The sequence below is a fragment of the Pezoporus occidentalis genome, unplaced genomic scaffold, assembly GCF_034315485.1.
Source record: "Pezoporus occidentalis ecotype Australia unplaced genomic scaffold, CSIRO_AGI_Poc_V1 ctg81, whole genome shotgun sequence".
NCBI classification, from domain to species: Eukaryota; Metazoa; Chordata; class Aves; order Psittaciformes; family Psittacidae; genus Pezoporus; species Pezoporus occidentalis.
The window spans coordinates 8,932,255-8,950,217 of NW_026916170.1; the positions used below are offsets into that span (position 1 = coordinate 8,932,255).

Genomic DNA, 17,963 nt, shown 5'->3' on the forward strand with positions numbered 1-17,963 from the left:
TTCTGTATCTATAGTGACATTTTTCTAATGATAACAAGAGTAATAATGCAAGTTTTTAAGATGATCATTGAAGCCCCTGAAGTGGTTAAAATTAGCCTATCTGTATGTCTTGCAAAATGCATCACAGTGATTTTTATCATTAAAATAAAATGCTTATCTTGATTTGAAGATGTATCTTTTTTTTTTGTATCCAGCAGCTGAAGTTTTGTTCAGAGTATGATCTTTGTGAAATTCACAAAATCCAACAGAATTATTTGGATTTACTGCTGTGGGTTTTGTTGTGTTTCATTTTCCTGAGGCAAACTGTATTCTGTCCCATAAATGATTTCCATTTGAAAGGTTTAACTGAGGCATGAATCTTCTCCATTTCTTAAGCTGAACTGCAAAATCTTTCTTTTGTTCATTAGATTGCAGGTACCACTGCTGTTTCTCTTCTCCTCCCTTTCAAGCCTTCCCCAAGTTTCAAAACCAGAATACCTAAAATTGGGTTCCTAAATTGCTATTTATATGTTTAGCATTAGATGTGCAGAGAAGCAATACAATCTCATGGCAAGAGTTTAGTATTGAGACTTGAAAAATTTCGAATATATTTTTAGTTCTGCCTCCAGCCTATTTTTGTTACTGGGAAAACCTGTAGGCTTCACATTTTATCCCTGCAAATATTTTTTGGCAGAAAACAGCATTATCATTCTGGGCTTTAAAACAGAAGGAATGGTAGAAAACCGTGGTAGAATGGTAGAAAACCATGCATAGGCAGATCAGGTTTGCCACTCCTTTCTATTCTGGTATTAAGAAGTAAACTTTCACACACATGCGCACACACACACACATATATATACATTTAACACATTGAAAAACATTGTGGTTTTGTCATCAATATGTATTTAGTAGTTGAACTTCAGGACTTTTTAGTATTAAAAGACAAATCCAGACTGTAAAATTAGTTTGTAGCTCAGGAGTGTGTTGAGCATTATCTCCTAGTGAAGTTATGTTTATAAAGGCAACTATAGTGTATTTGTCAGAGATAATTCTGTTAGCAGGTTTTAGTGTTGGAGGGGGAAGACCTTTTAAATAATTTTTCTAAAAAATGCATATCAGTTCTGCTACCAGTAAAATGCAAAATGACTTTTGTACTCATCTGAAATGGTAGCTGCTCAGACTAGGAGTTCCAAGGAGTTAAAAATGAAGGCAATCATGATGGCAGCCTGCTTTTAGCAATGTTGCCTTGAGTGTCTAGATAAGGCTTCCTAAAAGTGATATTTTAATTTTGTTCAGATTTCTAGGAAAGTCTTTGAAGATCTGTGTGTAGCTTAAACACCTGGTTCTGGCAAATCCCTCCCTCCTCTCCCACCCCCTCTCATAAATCAGACTTCTCTTATTTATGAACATGTGAGCATTTTGGTTAGGTTTGTTCTTCCTTGTTTGGTGAAGCCTCAGGTTAGGATGATGGCTGGCCAATGACTTCATTTTCCTCAGGAAGGGGAGCATCTGGAGATCAACAGGATTTTGCCTGTTGTATTCCTTCTAAGAAGCTGTTGGGGCCACTAGGGGGAGACAGAAAGATTTTAAAAATAAAATATTTTAAGTCAGGAACTTGGATTTAATTTTATTCTTCACAGCCATTATTATTAAATCTGGGCCCCAGATCTTAGTATTTTGATTGATTTTTACCACCAGTTCTACCTCTGGGGTGCAAGAGAGGGGAAAGCATACCATTAGGAGGAATAAAGTGGCTATTAGGGTTATTCACCCCATTGCGCTAGTCATACTAAGCTGCCCTTATTCAGTGTTTTTCAGGTCATGTCAGGAAAAAGCAGCTAGCGGCAGTTCCAACTTGCATAGAAATACAATAATGTGGCTTTTATGTGTAGGGAATGGTGGTGACTCCGTATGACTTGTGCTTCACTTGCTGCTCTAGTGAGCTCTTTTTTAGGATGTTTTTGTAGAATGCTTAAAATTTGTAAGGACCTTGTTAAGCCAGGCACAGTTGTCAAAAGGAGTGTGAGAGTCATGATTTGCTGAGTTACTTTCACCATGGCTCTTGCAGTGCCACTGTGCAGGGCCAATCCAAGGGCACTGTTTATTTCAGGTCTCTGCCTGGAGCAGTCCTACTTCCAGATGTATGTCAGAGATTGAGTTTAACTGAAAATTAGGGTAGCTTTTGTCACCAGGCTTTAAAAGTCTTCTGATTTAGTTTCATTTAGAAACTGGAAAACTTAGTGGAGAATTCTAGCTATTTTTAAAACAGGTTGGCTGATGATTTTGAGGAATATGAAATAGCTCTCCAATAACATTCTGTAAAGAAACTGTCATCACACTAGATGATTATGTCCTTAACTTTTTTAAACTAATTTTAACTTCCTGTTACTTTCTCAGCCCATAAGATTTGTCCTCTCTTCCAGGAGACTTAAATCCTTTAAGTACTCCATTTTTCCCCTTTGAATCCCACTGTACATCATGTTTTTCTTTCATGGGACAGCTGGATTTAGGGTAGAGCTTATTACTACAGTCTTAACAGGGAACAACTGTAATGCTGTTTGTGGAAGAGGAGGGATCCTGAGAGAACCTGACATGGGGTGACATTTGGTAGCAGGAGCATGAGCTCTGTCTCCTTGCATGAGTATCTTGTCTCTTTGCTCTGCCAGCATACAGCTTGTTTGCATCCCTTGCTTCTGCTGGTGCCAGCTTCCCTGTTGCTCTTGGTTTGATATGTTGTCTTCATTCACCTCCACCACACTCCTGTAGTCTTTGACAGCCAACCAACCTGGAAACCTGTATTTCCTATTGACTGCACTACGCAAAAAAAAATTTCTTAGTTATGCATTTGGGCTTCCTGCTTCTGTCTGTGCTGTAGTGCTTATGCTGTGTTACCTGAAGCAAGGGCTCCTCATCCCATGTCTTGTGCAGCACCAGGAAGAATGGTTTGGATCTTAGCAAATAGTACCAATAAATGCGGACTTAGAGACTAGGAGTGAGGAAGGGATTGTTGTTCTTGGGGCTTTAATCAAGTCTCCATTAAAGACACAACTAAGAGAATGTGGTAGTTTATTTTTCAATTAAGAATTTAAGAAAATATAATAAACTCCTCATGAGATAACTACTACAGCATTTTGCATCTGTTATTGTGTCACAGATTTTAATGGTTGTGAATTAGTATTTGTCAAGGAACACTGGATTTTAGTGTACTATTTGACTCAGCCATCTGTGTGGGCAGTGATTCAATATGTCTTTCACAGCAACTCTCCTGTATCCCTTGTTTTTCACCCTAGCACTATCCCCATTTTGGAAATAAAAAACTTAAACTGCTACTGCAGATTACACTGAAGTCTAAGTAGTAGGAACAAAGAGATCTTGTGGAGACAGATTTTGTATTCAAAGCTTTCAGTACTGTGGCCAGAGAAAAGCTAGCAGGCTGACAAATGTGCACCAGTCTAATTAATTTACCACTGCTGTCTGGATACGTGATACATGAACAAAATGAAACAAGGAGATCAACAAAAAAAACAACTGTAAATAAAAGTTTTTGGTCATCTGAAAGACACAGGTCAACTTGCTGACAGTAATAACAAAATGTGACATTTTTGGCAAGTCTAGGTCTGCTTTTATGGCCATTCAGAGTGGTTAGGTATAACCTTTTGGCTTCTGACCCCAGGTGGGCAAGTCATTTTGGCCTGCGCTTAAACGTGCTAGTATTCTGCAAAGCACTTCTATGTATACATAAATATGATTAAGTAAGGCTAAAATCTGTGTGTAAAGTTAAGGATATTAGAATGCTTCAGTAGTTAAGTCTGGACAGCGAATAGGACCTCCATGCCCCACTGTAGGCTGCATATACCTTTTTGATGATGCTCTGTTGTCTACAGAGAAGTGCAGCCTGCAGTGATGTAAATACTCTTTGTTCATATGTGAGCAATTCTAGGTGTTCAGCTTCAGTGCAACCCCTTAAGCCTACTTTGTGTGAAAGCATTGTGGTAGCAGACTGCATTCCCCGCTAAAAAATGGATCTCCCTCTTTTCACCATGGTGACATACACAACACATACATTGTCTTCTGCTGTAAGTAAAATGGGTTCAGTTGGGTTTCTTTGTCTCATTGTTTTCAGTGAATAATGAGCCATGGTGGTGCTTATGGTGTGACTATTTTGTAGTCTTAAGTAAAGAGGAACATTGTTTACAAGCCCATAACTTCTTACAAAGAAGGTGTTTCTGATTTAGAGTCTCCTTTCTAAGAGACTTTACACCATCCTGTTAGCTGTGCTTGGTTATTGCCTATCCTAATAGGGCAAATCTGTTCTGCACACAAGATGGCAGGGGAAAACAAATGAAAACCCAAAAAGAAAGAAACCAAAATGTTTAGTGATTCTTTATTCATCACACAAATTATGGACTTTCTGTCAGTTGGTTTTCAGTCTTAAACCTGTAAATCTTACATTTCCTTTATGCATTTCCCTTTATGTTTGCTTGAATGGTATGCCAAACCTGTTAGTAAGTGCTGCCTAAGAGAGCTATGGTACTTAACTATGGAACAGCTGTAAATGTTTAACAGAGCATTCATTCAAAGAATTCTTTTATCCAGTGTGAATTCTACTGCATTCCTCCCTGATTCTACATAAAGCAGTTCCATTAGAATCAAATAAAATATTTGTTTCATGAAAGCCTAAAATTATGAATTTTAGATGGATTTGGTGCAAATATATATGCAGCAACATTCTACGTTCAGATATCTATTTGAATTCAGATTTCCATTTGAGCTTAATGTGTTACCTTTGAAGACTCAGTTATATCTCTGATTTGGTTCCCTCTCTCTTTAAAATATTTTTGACTATTATGTTTAATGAAACTGCTCTGAGGATATTTTCCCATGTTAGGGTGCTAAAATAAGCATGATACTGGTCTTAAACCCCTCAAAATGTCTATTGTTATAAAATAGCTGTGTACTAAAACTAGTGGTGAAATGTGATTAACTTTTATTCTGGGGCAATACTTTTACAAACAGGGGTCTGTATTTGTCCAAAGTGCAGCTTTTAAAGTGAAATAGTTATTTCTGTGTATCATTTTCCTCTAACCAAATGTTACGTGGAAAAGACAGATGAGGTAAAGCATCCAAGGCCGAAAAATGTTGATAATGGTAATATAGAAATACCAAGTGTATGCATCTCGTTCATAATGCACATCTTTATGTAATTGTTTGGGAAGGATTTTCCTTCATGTGCTATTGGTACTTGTAAGTATTAATAGCTGTTGAATCACATTATTTCTTAAGTCTGTGAGGGAATTAGCTGGGCTATGGTGATGTAGCTGTTTTTCTATCAGTCTTTCAGGGTGGCTTAATTAATTAATAATATTAGATAATACACTTTTTTTTTCATTCTGAAAGATGTTGATACTGCTATAGATTTTAATTAGGTCTCATTTCATAAAAGTATATACATACATGCGTGTATGTTACAGCTTGCATTATGCACATATAAACAAAATCATGTTTCAGAGGTGTTTTATTATTTATCTCAAACACTGGTTTAAAGAAATGTGAAAAGAAACAGTACCTCTGTCATGCCTGGTGTGAGGGAAACTTTATTTCCTATAGATCAGGGACTTGAAGTTGATTGAATTTAATGTTATTTGAAACAACAACAAAAAAAGATAAAGCACCAATTGTAAGCTGTTTTTTTTTTTTCTTCTGTGAATGAGGTATTCAGAAGCTCTTCATCTCACTAGAATCTGTCTTGTGTAATGAGGTGCAGGCTCACAATGTAGGTTTGCAAAGTGGAAAAATTAAGAGGCTCCCACTTTTCCAGCTGCATGCATCATCACAAAACATGTCTGAACTTAATTATCCTTGAAGCCTATTAGCCATTTGCGAAAGTGGTTTGAAAATGGCTTCAAATGTTGGAGAAAGCAGGAGAAAAGGTGAGAAAAAGGGCAAAACCAACTTTCATGTGCATGTCCATGCACATGTGCATGTGTGCAGAAGTGCTGATGTGATTGGATTAATCTCATTTTCTTAAAATGTCAGGATGTAAAACGGGTAGACAAAGAATGGAAAGGGAAACCAGCAGAGGTCCAGAAGAGGAAATGAGTGGAAAGGGCATGTGGTAAGGTATGTGTGCTATGGAGCCACAGAGGTGTTTTCATGTGGATGTTGCAAAGGAGGAGAATTACAAGGAGGTTTTGAAAGAAGAATTGAATTACAAGAGAAATTTTGTAAAACAGGTTCCATGAATGAGGAAATGTAAAAGGTCTTGGAAGTTACTGAGAGAGGCAAGACAATGGGACAATGAGGTCCGTGTCACAGCAGGAAGTGGGGCAACATATGACCCCAGTCCAGGGTAGTTTTTCAGTTCTTGTTTAACTTAAAGAGCATTGAATTGGACAGCAAATGTGTTAAAAATTGCAGTTGTCTCAGGGATTTTTCTTCACTGAAGCCTTAGGAGTTATGGGAGACTTGAATGTCCAAGGGACTGTGAAAGATACAGCTTTGACAGAAAAGAGTGGAAGTTGGAAGCTGATAAAAAATAGCACAGCCAAGGAAATGATTTTTTTTAAGTAGAGAGAAGTGGTCTAATTAAACAAGGAATTCCTTCTACATGATGTGTTTCTGATGCCTTGGTTTTAGCAGCCAATTGAAATGTTTCAGTGTATGGAGGCTTTATTTGCATTTGTACATACTGTTTCATCTGTTCATTCAACAATATTGTGCTGTATTAAAATTGCAATTAGTGGATGTTATCAGTAAAGAGGTTTTTTTTGTCAGACTGGTGTTTCACGCTGTTTCTTTCAGGAATCCCATCAGTGATCCCACAGTGAAGTTTCTGTTAATATTTTTGTTGAAACTGCTGGCATGTTGCTATACAAAGTCTTGCTGGACTTTCACTGTTGAAATTGAGTCTTAGGAACAATGCATTCCCTTTGGTAGTAAATATTTAAAGAGGCCCTTACTAGTTTCCCTGCTGCTTATGCAGTAGTGCTGTATAATTGTGTGTGCAGATTGCCTTCAGGGTAGTGGTGTGAACTGGGAAGGAAAGGGAATTGCAATTTTACTGGTCCAATTTGCAGCAATACCCCAGAGAGGCATCAGCTGAAGCTGATGTGAGAGGTGGTTTATAAGACCAGAGACCTCCAGAGGAGGCAGCTCAAGGACCCCTTATGTTTTCTGCAGTAGCAAAGTCCATATAACATGGACCTGTCTCCTGATCTTTCCAAGTTGTGAAGCACTTTTCAAAATAATTCTTATTAGTTACTGATTTTTCATAGTCTTCTCCCTCCTCCTGGCACCCTTGCTGCCTGTTTTATATGCTGTTTTCAGTAAATCTTCACCATGTAAACTTCAATGTAACAAAATGAGTAATGTCTCAGTCTCTTGGCCTATTCTTTAATGTCAACAAAGTTTATTTGGGGTGCATTTCTAACAATCTTCACTAAGAGAAATGACAGTAAAAATGTCATTGTTTTCCTCATGAATTGTGAAACCAAACTAAATTGGAAAAGTATGAAGGAAGATAATGCAGTATTAGAAGTCAAAGCCTACCAAGCGATTTTCTGTAGAGAAATGCTGGAGGCTTTGAAATGTCAATTAGATTCCAGTTGTGTAATTTGAGGATCAAATTACATTAACACCCATACTTAATATAAAATAATACCGTTCGCTGGCTTGATTCCATTCATCTTCAATAAAAGTGAGTTCATAAATGAACATGACCTTTTTAAATCAAAGTTTCAGGTAGATTTCAGAAGCTCAGCAGTTACAATTTTGAAAGGAAAAATATCAGTGGTTTTTGTACATCTTGGCTAATGTAATTTTTTAAATGCAATTATGTTTCATAACCAAGCTGTTCAGATACTTTTTATTCTTTAATATGCTCACATGTCTCCTGAACTTCAGTAATAATCTGTATGCATGTCTGTGGGTATGCCTGCTGTAGTATGTACTTAGCATGCAGTTGCCAAATACTGCATAAAACTTGGACTTTGAATTGTGATGTGTCAAATAGCTTTTGCAAGGCACCTTTTGGAACTTAACCAGATGCTGTCTACTAAATCCCACTCTGTTATTGGTTTTATGTTTCTTAAACTCTGCCTAGCTTCCAATTTCTGTACTTTTTAGAAAAGAATGTACTGCTTTTCTCCCTAGAAAATATGGGCAGAAAGAATATATTGTTGTATGATGTATTACATCAAATTAAGGCAGCAAATATGAGTATGCACATCAAAATTCATTCTGTCTTACGAGCCATCAGGGCTGGATTAGGAGCTCTGTAGAAAAAAAAAGTGCTAGAACAAGCAGGCAGAGAGGGGAGTTCACATGGGTTTATTAATGGACAGTTCCAAATTTAGTGCAGGACAAAATTTTAGCCTGCACTAAAATTTCAGTAGCTCTGCACATGGAAAAGAAACCTAGAAACCTGTTAAGAGCCGTAAGAACTATATTTGTAGTCATCACTCAGACCTACGTATAACAGAGATCTTTGTACTGGAAACTTTTCTCTAGGCTTAAATGAGGAACGCATAAAACCAACCAGTGCTGTAAACCAGGTGTATACAAATATGTATGCTCTAATAAGCAATAAAAGAAGGCAGTTGGGGAAGGAACTAGTCACCCATCTTAATTTAAAGGCAATGACACTTAAAGTATTGTTTAGAGATCTTGGCACACTGCATGATTTATCATTAGTTTATTCAGACATTATAATCCTTGTGGTTCTGTGCCACCGTTTTCTGTTTTAAATGTTCGAAGCAGGTATGTGTATTAGGGAGAAATGCCATCTTTGCAATGCTAATAATGCCCATAAAAACCTCATTTGCAACACTGAGTCAAAATCTTGACTCCTCCTGAAGAAGATACCCATCCTGCCTAGTGTTTGGCTCCTTCTAAAATATAGAAAATAGGCCAACTTGAGTTTATAGTTTAACACAGACTCTAAGTACAGGAATCAGATGACTGACAGCCTCATTAACCAAACACATTTTAGCAGTGTCTCTAGAAAGCAAGCATGCTTCTAGGTAGACAAGCATTTTAAACATTCTAATGTGAAGTTTTATGGTTTAGGATACAAGTAGGTGACATCTGCAAATGCTGGATCAACTTTTCATTTCACTAAGCATATCTGATTGTAGTACAGTGTGGGGGATGTTGGGCTGTGCCTGTAGTTCAGCTTTTGCAGCTGCTACTGAGTACTGATGCATCTCTGGCTCTGTGTTATTCCCCTCTTTGGATAAAAGTTTTACTTATTCTAAGTCCCCCCAGTGCTTTTACCAGATATTAGATCAGATCCCAAGAATCCCAGTGAATCAGCCAAATGCTTTTCTCATCTGATTCACATCTGGACACCATTTGTTTCACAGGTGGAAGTGGTGCCTCTGGTTGGCTTTATGAGGGTATTCACAAACTAATGCAGAAGGCAAGGTGGGCTTTTTCTGTGGGAGTAAAGGCAGTCTAAAAGTGAACTGGAAGACTGTGAGAAATAATCATAGAATTGTTTAGGTTGAAGAAGACCTTTAAGATCATCAAATTCAACTGTTAACCCAGCACTGCCAAGTCCACCACTAAACCATGTCCCTGTGTGCCATGTCTAAACATCTGTTAAGGCCCCCCAGGGATGGTGACTCAACCACTTGCCTGGGCAGCTTGTTCCAATGCTTGATAAATCTTTCAGTGAAGAAATTTTTCCTAATGTCCAGTTTAACCTACCTTGGCACAACTTGAGGCCATCTCATCCTATTGCTTGTTACTTGGGAGAATTTCTTAAAGAGAAACTTATAAAACTTAAAAACTGCAAAACTAAGGAGAGATTAATATTTTCCATGGATGTGTATCCTGAATTTAACAATTTTAGTAGTACATTTTGGGTATTCTGTGTGATTTTAATATCTCTAGATATAATGTGTCTTAAGCGCATTGTGCATCAGTGAAGCAAGCAGATATATGCTAGTGACATTCAACATTATTTTTCTTTTTTTTGTTTTAGATCACCTTTTGCTGCTGTAACAGATTACTCAGTAACAAGAAATAATGTCATACAGCTCTGTCTGGAACTAACAACAATAGTACAACAGGTATGAGACCATCTGCTTAGCAATTTATTTTTTCCTAAATTGTAAATGGCTGTTGCCTTCTTCACACAATTTTGTTACTCTGTCAATATCATTTTCTAAGAAAAGCGGCTATCAGTACTTAGTAAGTGCTTTATAAAAATTCTGCTTCCTGGTTTTATAGTACTAGTTTAGTTTGTGGTGTGTATAGGCTTCTGCGCATCTCGGTAGTAAGGTTCATCTTGGGTTCTTTAGTCTACTATCATCACTATAAATTGGTGAAATCTAATTGATAATTTGCATATTTGTTGTGTTTTTCCATTTATTTTTAATTAACTCTCTGGTTTAAAAGGTCTGTATCTTTTGGACTTTAGCCACCTGCTCTTTAGTACAGCTCATATCATCTCTACACTTGGGCAGATGACATGTCCCCATGAGGCTAAAATACTTTGAATACATTTTTGTGCATCCTACCTTCAAGAAATCCATAAGTAGGTTCTGAGAAGCACTTTCTTAATGGGCTTCATTTGGAAATGCAATTTAGAGAACTTTCCCTACCCTTCCATTGTCCCTCTGTAGTTTAGGTCTGTACCTATCTTTGCCTGTTGTTCTGCTGAAACTGAAAAGCGTCTTTAGCCACAGGTTGAAACTAATGTGGGTATGAAATTTTGTATAAATAATCTATAAAATAGTTCACTTGAGCATCATCATTTACTCTTATTCATGCATGTAGGAGACCAGTCTGCTGCTGATGATCGTGAAGGGCCTTGTTACCAACTTAGACCATCAGTTGACTGTGTGGTGCAGCAGTGCCCATCGTGCAGAGAGAAAAGAGTCCAGAAAGGGTTGCCTCTCCTGGTGGTTTAGCAACCGCAGAGGGAAGGGATCACTGCTGCCAAGCAGAAGTTTGCACATGAGAAGTTGGAGTGGAAAAGAAGGGAGTGAGTGGGCTAGGTAGGAGCACTGAGGAGACTTTTTCAGGTTTTCAGAAGCACCACTCCAAACTGAGCAAAGCTACACTTCTCCTGTGGCCTCTTGGCATGACTTTCTATGATGATACTCTCCCTTTTATAAAAGAAATGCATATTTCTCTGACCCTTTCATAAACGTGTGCAATTAGATGATTAGTTGGATTTGCTTCCCACCTGAGCTGGAGAAGAGCATTATTGTTAGTCCCCTGTGTTCAAGCCTGGGAAATGAAAGTTCCTCACTTTTCTATATTATTGTTGTTATTGTAGTTATTATTGATTTATTTTAGTCATTCGTCATTATTTTCCCTTAGTTATGGGGTGGGGGGGAGAGTGGGGTGGGTGTGGGTAGCGTGGAAATGGAGCATGGGCTGTTCTCTCCCCACAGGCCACACAGTGAGGGTCCCTGTTTGCTTCCTAGGTCAGGGGGCCAAAGGTCCAGTCCTGTCCTTCAGCCACCCTATGCTCCCCACTTCTCACTGTCACCTTGCCTCAAAATGGGGAGGAGGTGCCTTTGGTAGTGGCTGTGGAAGAAGAGCTGGCCTTTGTTTTCTTGGCTGCTTATTGCGTGATGAGTGTTTTTTATCTGTTCTCTCATGGCTTGTGTCCTTGCTGCACTTGCCCTCTTGACATGGGGTCATAACCCCAGGAAGAAGAAGGCATCCCTTCCCCATGTCCAAATAGCTCATTTTCCACAGAGTTAGCTGTGAATCACTATCTAGATTTTCAATTAAGAGGAAAAGCCACCTGGTCCATTTTAATGTGTCCACTATTTGTGAAAAAGTGGGTAAAATATCAGCCGTTGCAGTATGTCCCAGGAATTAGCTCAGTATCAGTCCATTTTCTTTCAAAATCATCCCTATCTATGATGATGCCAATTCGTTATGTATAGGTAAGTATTTTTCTATGTATATTTTTAGTATGAATGGGAACAAATTTTATTATTAAATACCTTTGGAGAACAGCAGTTTTATCTTTGCCAAAACTGACACGATTCCCCAGTCGGGCAGCAGTTCAGTACATGAATTCATATTTTGAAATCAAAAAGAACATTTAGGTGCCTAAATTTAAGCATGCTTTGAAATTGAATTGGGCTGTAGTCAGAAGAACAATAGTGAAAAATTCTATTAGTTGTCCCAAACACATGTGGTTTGATCTCTACGTAAAGCAAATGCATTCCAACATAGCATTTCAAAATGTCCTCACTGAGCTTTCGTTTTATGTGATCACTGAACGCAACTGAATGTTTCAATATCATCTTACAAGATCTGTCTCAGAGTCTGGTTTCTTTTGTATGCAGATTACTTCCCTAACTTAAAATGAGTAGTTTAAAATATTTTTTTTGTTTATAAAAGACCTACAGAAGGCAGTGTTACAATTGCTCTTGTAACACTAGCTAACAATAGATTTTTATAAAGCTTAATAGTTTATTAAAACCATTAAACCCATGATTTATATATAGTCTGTACATTTTCTTATACATTTGACTTTTTTAAGGACTTTTTTTTTTTAATACAACTTAAAAATAGAACTCCAGTATTCATCTCAGTAACTGAGCATGAGCAGGATTGAAAAGTGAGGGTCTTTTTTTGTTTGGTGGTTGGTTTGTTTTTATTGGGTTTTGTTGTTGTTTTTTTTTTTGTGGTGTTTAAGTTACAGCTAACATTCAGATTTATTAACTGAAAATGATTCTTTAGTTTAGATGGAGAAAAAGAAAAGCTAAAATTTAGCTGTGTTGCTTGAATAATTATGCACGTTTGGTAACATCAGTGTTTCTTCATAGAATTAAATGTTGTTGGGTCATCCTTCCCCCCCCCCCCCCATCAGTGCTAAACGTATAATGAACAAAAAAAATGACAGAATTACAGTACTTTCTTATCTGAGAAAAGTCTAAGAAAATCTATTGAGAGCCTGTGATTTATACTTTAAATAATTTGAAAAGTTGGAGTTATAACATCTACTTAGAGACAGACTTTAGAATAAAGTACAGAATGGCACATACTGTGTTTTAACTGTTTTGTTTCTTATGCATGGTGCACAAAGCCCAGGACCCAACTAGCAGACCAGCATGCTGTGGATATTTCCCAGTGGAAGCAGGTCCCTCAGAGAACTGCAAGTTACTGTTGTAACCTTCTTTGCATCTGCACTAATCGTCTGCTTTTATGCAGCTGTTATATTTTGGCTCAGAAGATTTTTTTTCTCTCCCTTAGGACTTTAGGCTATTGTTTCATAGGTGCTTTCTGCAGGTTTTCACTTTTAATACCATCCTCCTTGCTGATGGCTTATTTGATTCAGGGCTTGCATTCTTGCTTCATTTTTATAATCAACTCTTCCCTTGCAGCAGAACACTGGAGGAAAAAGATAATAATTCTATGACTGTATCATGATTTTTTGCTACCATTCCCTTGCACTCTCTGCCTTTATCTCCTCCACCTGTTTGTCTCTCCATAGGAACCAGAGATGGGCATTATCCATCTTCTCTTTTTACACTGTAATAAGTAAAAAAGGCCTGTTCGTTCTTCATGGTACAAGATAGGTGCTAAAGGGGTACGGGTGTAGCGGATGAGACATGTGTTTGGGGTTCTGCATATTTCCCTTTTGGCTCATTCATGAGTTCAGATTTGTGTTCCAGAATTGTTCCGGTCATAAATGTCATGTAAGGAAGAGCATGAGTGACTCCTTGTCTTCATGCTGTTCATGAGTTTCTTGCTATTGACTTTGTTGGGGTGTTCAGCTTCAGAGGGTGCCTGGAACTGGTCCTTTTAAGTGTGCTTGTTTCATTTCAGAGAGGTACTAGTAAACAACTGTAAGGAAGAGAAGGTTTATTGCTTTCTCAGGCAATTTGTAGGTAGCTTTTATTATCATTCTCAATGCTCTTATTCTTCAGGAACCCATTAGGGTGTCACTAAAGAAGCTGTCTTCTTTAGTATTAAAGCCCTGGAAATCTTGGGAATATTCGAAAAACCTAATTTTATCTTGATTTTGTAAGTTATCAGACATGTAAAGAAAACTTTACTGCTGAGCACTGTCATTAGTTTTGCAGTTTAGTAGTGATCATTAGTAGTACTGGCCACATGTTTTTTACTTTCCTTAATCAGCTTTCACAATGATTTGCTGTTTATTTAGTTTTAAAACCATTGAAGTTTATCTCATAGCTTTAGGGTCTTGTGGGATTTACTTAGAAAGATAGTCCAGCAGAAGCATAACTGTAGGCCTGTAAAAACTCCTTTATAAAAGCTTCACTGCAATAAGTAATTGCAGTAAGTAATCTTGCTAAACACCTTTTTGAAGGACTGCGTGGTGGAAGCAATTGTGTAACGGGTGGAGATGGAGAACAGTCACTTAACTGACATGGATCTGGCTTGCACTGTAGTCACAGAACATACTTCTGACATCATCTGTGTCACAGCAATATTTTGATGTAAATTCAGATTCTGGAAAACATAGAGTGAGAACCTGAGTGGTGCAGTTTGGGAGGTGGTGGCCGGGATGGAAGACAGCTAGGAAAGACCAAGACAGCTGTTCAGAAATACTCTGTCTGGATGTATAGGCACCTTGCAATTTTGAGCTAAAAGCTGTAATATAGAGCACATACAGAAGTGCCCTGTGCACTGCCTCAGCTGAATGATTTGGAACTTATTCCCAAAGCTTATTCGCCGTTTAAGGATGGTTGAGATTTGTAAAATTGTCTATATACTCCATGCCCTGATGGACTTACTTCCCAGTCTTTGCTGGGCTTCTAGCAGGGTAATCTGTGTTGAGCTTCTAGCCATTGTTGTCTTTCAGATAAAAGATACTGAAAAGGATCGCAAATTATTTCTTCAGTAAGGCACTGTTTTGTGTGACATCGTGGTTTTTATAGTCAAATGTCTGTAACGTAATGGATATTTCAAATATTAAGTCTCGCTTGGAAGCTAAGTGCACGCTGGTTTTCCAGTTATAAGGTTAAAAAGGAAATCTACTTTCTTAGCTCCCTGCCCTGACTCAGAATCCAAATGCAGCGGTATAAAATGGCTCTATTCATTTGGTAAGGATAATATCAAATATGTGAATACAGAAGAATAATGAATATCTTCAGTACTATTGTTACAAAGTATCTCTGATAAAATCTTTTCTATAAAAATTCCTCACTTTTGTTTTTAAGTCCTAATTATTAAGGAGTTTAAGGACTGACTAAACATAGCTTAAAAATTTTGAATTTTAAGTCATACCAAATTGGGTATCTTTAGCTAATAAACTGGCTTTAATAGTTTAGTGGTGTGAATGTTTAATCGGTTCCTCATTAAAGCTGCTTTGCGCTTCCAGATTGTTGGGATTTTTCAAAGCAACACGTGTTTGAAAACAGTTATGCATTAAATTCTAAACTTTTTAATTTAAATTTTCAACATCATTCCTTCCACTCCAACTTTATTATCAAATGCTTACAGGAAATTCTTTGTTAGCTTACAGTGGTAATAATCTCTCTCCTGCACCATTCCCCTGCTCCCCTTCCCCCTGCTTCCACTACCCCTTCTTCTTAATGAAAATACTTCATGGTGAGGAGGCCACATTCTTGGAATTTAAAATATATATGTGCATAGCACACTGTTTATGCAAAATGCCCAATTTCTGATAAGTGTACAAGTAAGGCAGTAAGTGTACAAGTGGGTAGGTGAAGAGATACAGTGAAAAGTTAAAAACAGCACAAAAAAAAGCCTCCTTTGAAAACAATACCCAGGCAATATCTGCCTATAGTACGTGGAATCCAAATGATACTCATATGAGAGTGTTGTAACTCATTGCAAGTAACATTGACAGAAATTTAGACTTACCTTTTATCCTTCAAACATTGCTGTTATGCAGGATTTCCTGTTCCATAACGTTCAAAGCAGTGCTCAGATATATACTTTTTTTTCCCCTTGAAATGGCTTACTTGTAGGTATATTGCTGTCTTTTGATATAAGTTTCTAAGTCATTCCTGAAATAGATTAGGCATGGACCAGCTCAAAGGTTAAAACATCAATAATAGTTTACAGGGATATGAACCACTACTAGAAATCATTTGATGGTTCATTAGTTGTCGTTGAGATGTATGGTGTAAAGAGGTTTGATGTTCCTAAACTTGTGTAGCCTGTGATACGACATTTTTGAAGTAGCTTATGAAGCCACTGCATACTTTAATAAAAAATCCACCTTGTGAAGCTGTGTGAATTTGTTAGCTCTGTTTTCTTTTCCATTCTTAGAGAAAGTAGTTTGGAGTGGATGGAAGGAAAAAAGAGGGAGGGGGATGTGAGGGGAGACTGCTGAGTACATAAGAAGCTTAGTGACCAGAAGTGGGTTGGTGTTGGCTTGTTTGGCTTGTTTGGGTTTTTTTTTCTGTTTGGTTATTTTTCTTCCAGATTAATGAATGACAGCCTCTGAACATGGGGAAAACTGAAACACAAAGCAGAATAATGTGGGGAAAAGAGTAATTGTTTTGATAGAGCATATGCTGGTACATCAATGCAGCTGTTACATTTTTCCAAGAAAAGGAGACTGAATGGGCCCAGGTGACAGTAAAAGAGTCAGGGACTGTTAATTCGCGCACTCCTGGAAGCACTTGCACAAAGTAGCAGAAAGTTGTTGGAAACTGCGATAAATTGTAGACAGGGAAAAATGTGTTTTAATATCTTATATGTTTCCTTTAACTAAAACTTTTTTTTTTCTTAGGCTGATTGCTGTGGGCACTGTGTCAGTCCATGAGTGCTGAGTGGCATCGCATTTTCCGTTTGAATAGGGGCAGACAGAGGATATGCCATGCTTCCTGTGTAATTCTTTATAAATGCTGAATTTAATCATTAACGATGATGGATTAAGATAACATTGGTTGTGTCAGTAGAAATGAAGATTGAGACTCTATTTCTTTTAGTTTGGAAACCGATTTCCCTTTCCAAAGACAGAATGGTCTCTGTCACCAAGTGCAGTGAAGCAAAATTTCACTTCAGTATAGTGAATTACAGAACCTATGTGTTGCTGAGTATCTAGTAGAAGCCTTGACCATGAAAAAGTGTAGGGTCTGTATTTCAGGAATATAATGTGAGGTATGTGTGTGTTTGCTTAAATCCATTAAAAATACATCAAGAATTTCAGATGATCCAATATGAAACATTTAAGTCATATCTGAGCCTGAAATGCCATCTGCCTCTATATAATTACTTTTTCTCAAGTTTAGTTACTTTTATTTCCTCTGTTTACAGAATAACCACCCAGACACTACATGGAACGTGAAATATTTTGCTGCAACTGTGTTTTATAAACCAGAATTCTTTAAATAACAGTACTGAAGGAAAAGCAGAAATGAAAAATTGAGAAGTTATTTACCTCTAAATGGTCTTGGCAGTGACAAACTTAAGAATTGCACACTACGTCATGCTATAAAACTTATGTTGCATGTCAGTAATAAAAGCTTGAGTTTTGAATTCATGATGCTTATTTTTCTGAGTTAAGTGTGTGGAAAAAAAAGGGTGACTTGACTTTGGTTTTTCTGCTTTGGGTGAAACATTTTTGCCTATTTTCAACTTCTCATCTGTTGATAGATTCAGTGGATTTTATTTTTACCTGCTGAGAATGTTACTGCATAGAGAAATCACCCTAAGAGCTGAAATTCAATTTAGACCACGTACATGCTTAGGTTCTAACAGGATATATGAGCAAGTATTAGTGTGATTTTAGTCAGTGCTAAAATACTTGCTGTGGTTTCTGACCTAATGGTACACCAGCTCATTTTAGAAATGGCATAGCAGGAAGAAGTGTTTCTATATGCAAATTAGAACTACTAAGCAAGCAGATCCCAAAGGAACGCAAGATGACGTCTTTTACAGAAAGGAGGATAGAAATAATTGGAAATGGAAAATAGCTTCAGAAAGATAGAAAAGAGCTTAGTGTACACATCGCATCTCTCTTAATCCAGCAAGCAATTTTTCCCAGTAGTTGCTTGGTCTGGGGGTGA

The 17,963-nt window shown here is 37.5% G+C and overlaps 1 protein-coding gene across 8 annotated transcripts in view; it reads left to right on the forward strand.

Moving 5' to 3' along the window:
* The window catches only part of CNKSR2 (connector enhancer of kinase suppressor of Ras 2), a 213,431-nt gene that overhangs the window by 48,270 nt on the left and 147,198 nt on the right, over window positions 1-17,963 (forward strand). For all 8 annotated transcript variants that reach the window (XR_009961790.1, XM_062603648.1, XM_062603646.1 and 5 more), the window contains exon 4: window positions 9,965-10,052. Coding sequence is in view for 7 of the 8 variants with exons in the window: in XM_062603648.1 (XP_062459632.1) it covers window positions 9,965-10,052 (88 nt within the window). In the remaining variant the exon portion in view is untranslated. The remainder of the gene's footprint in view (window positions 1-9,964; window positions 10,053-17,963) is intronic.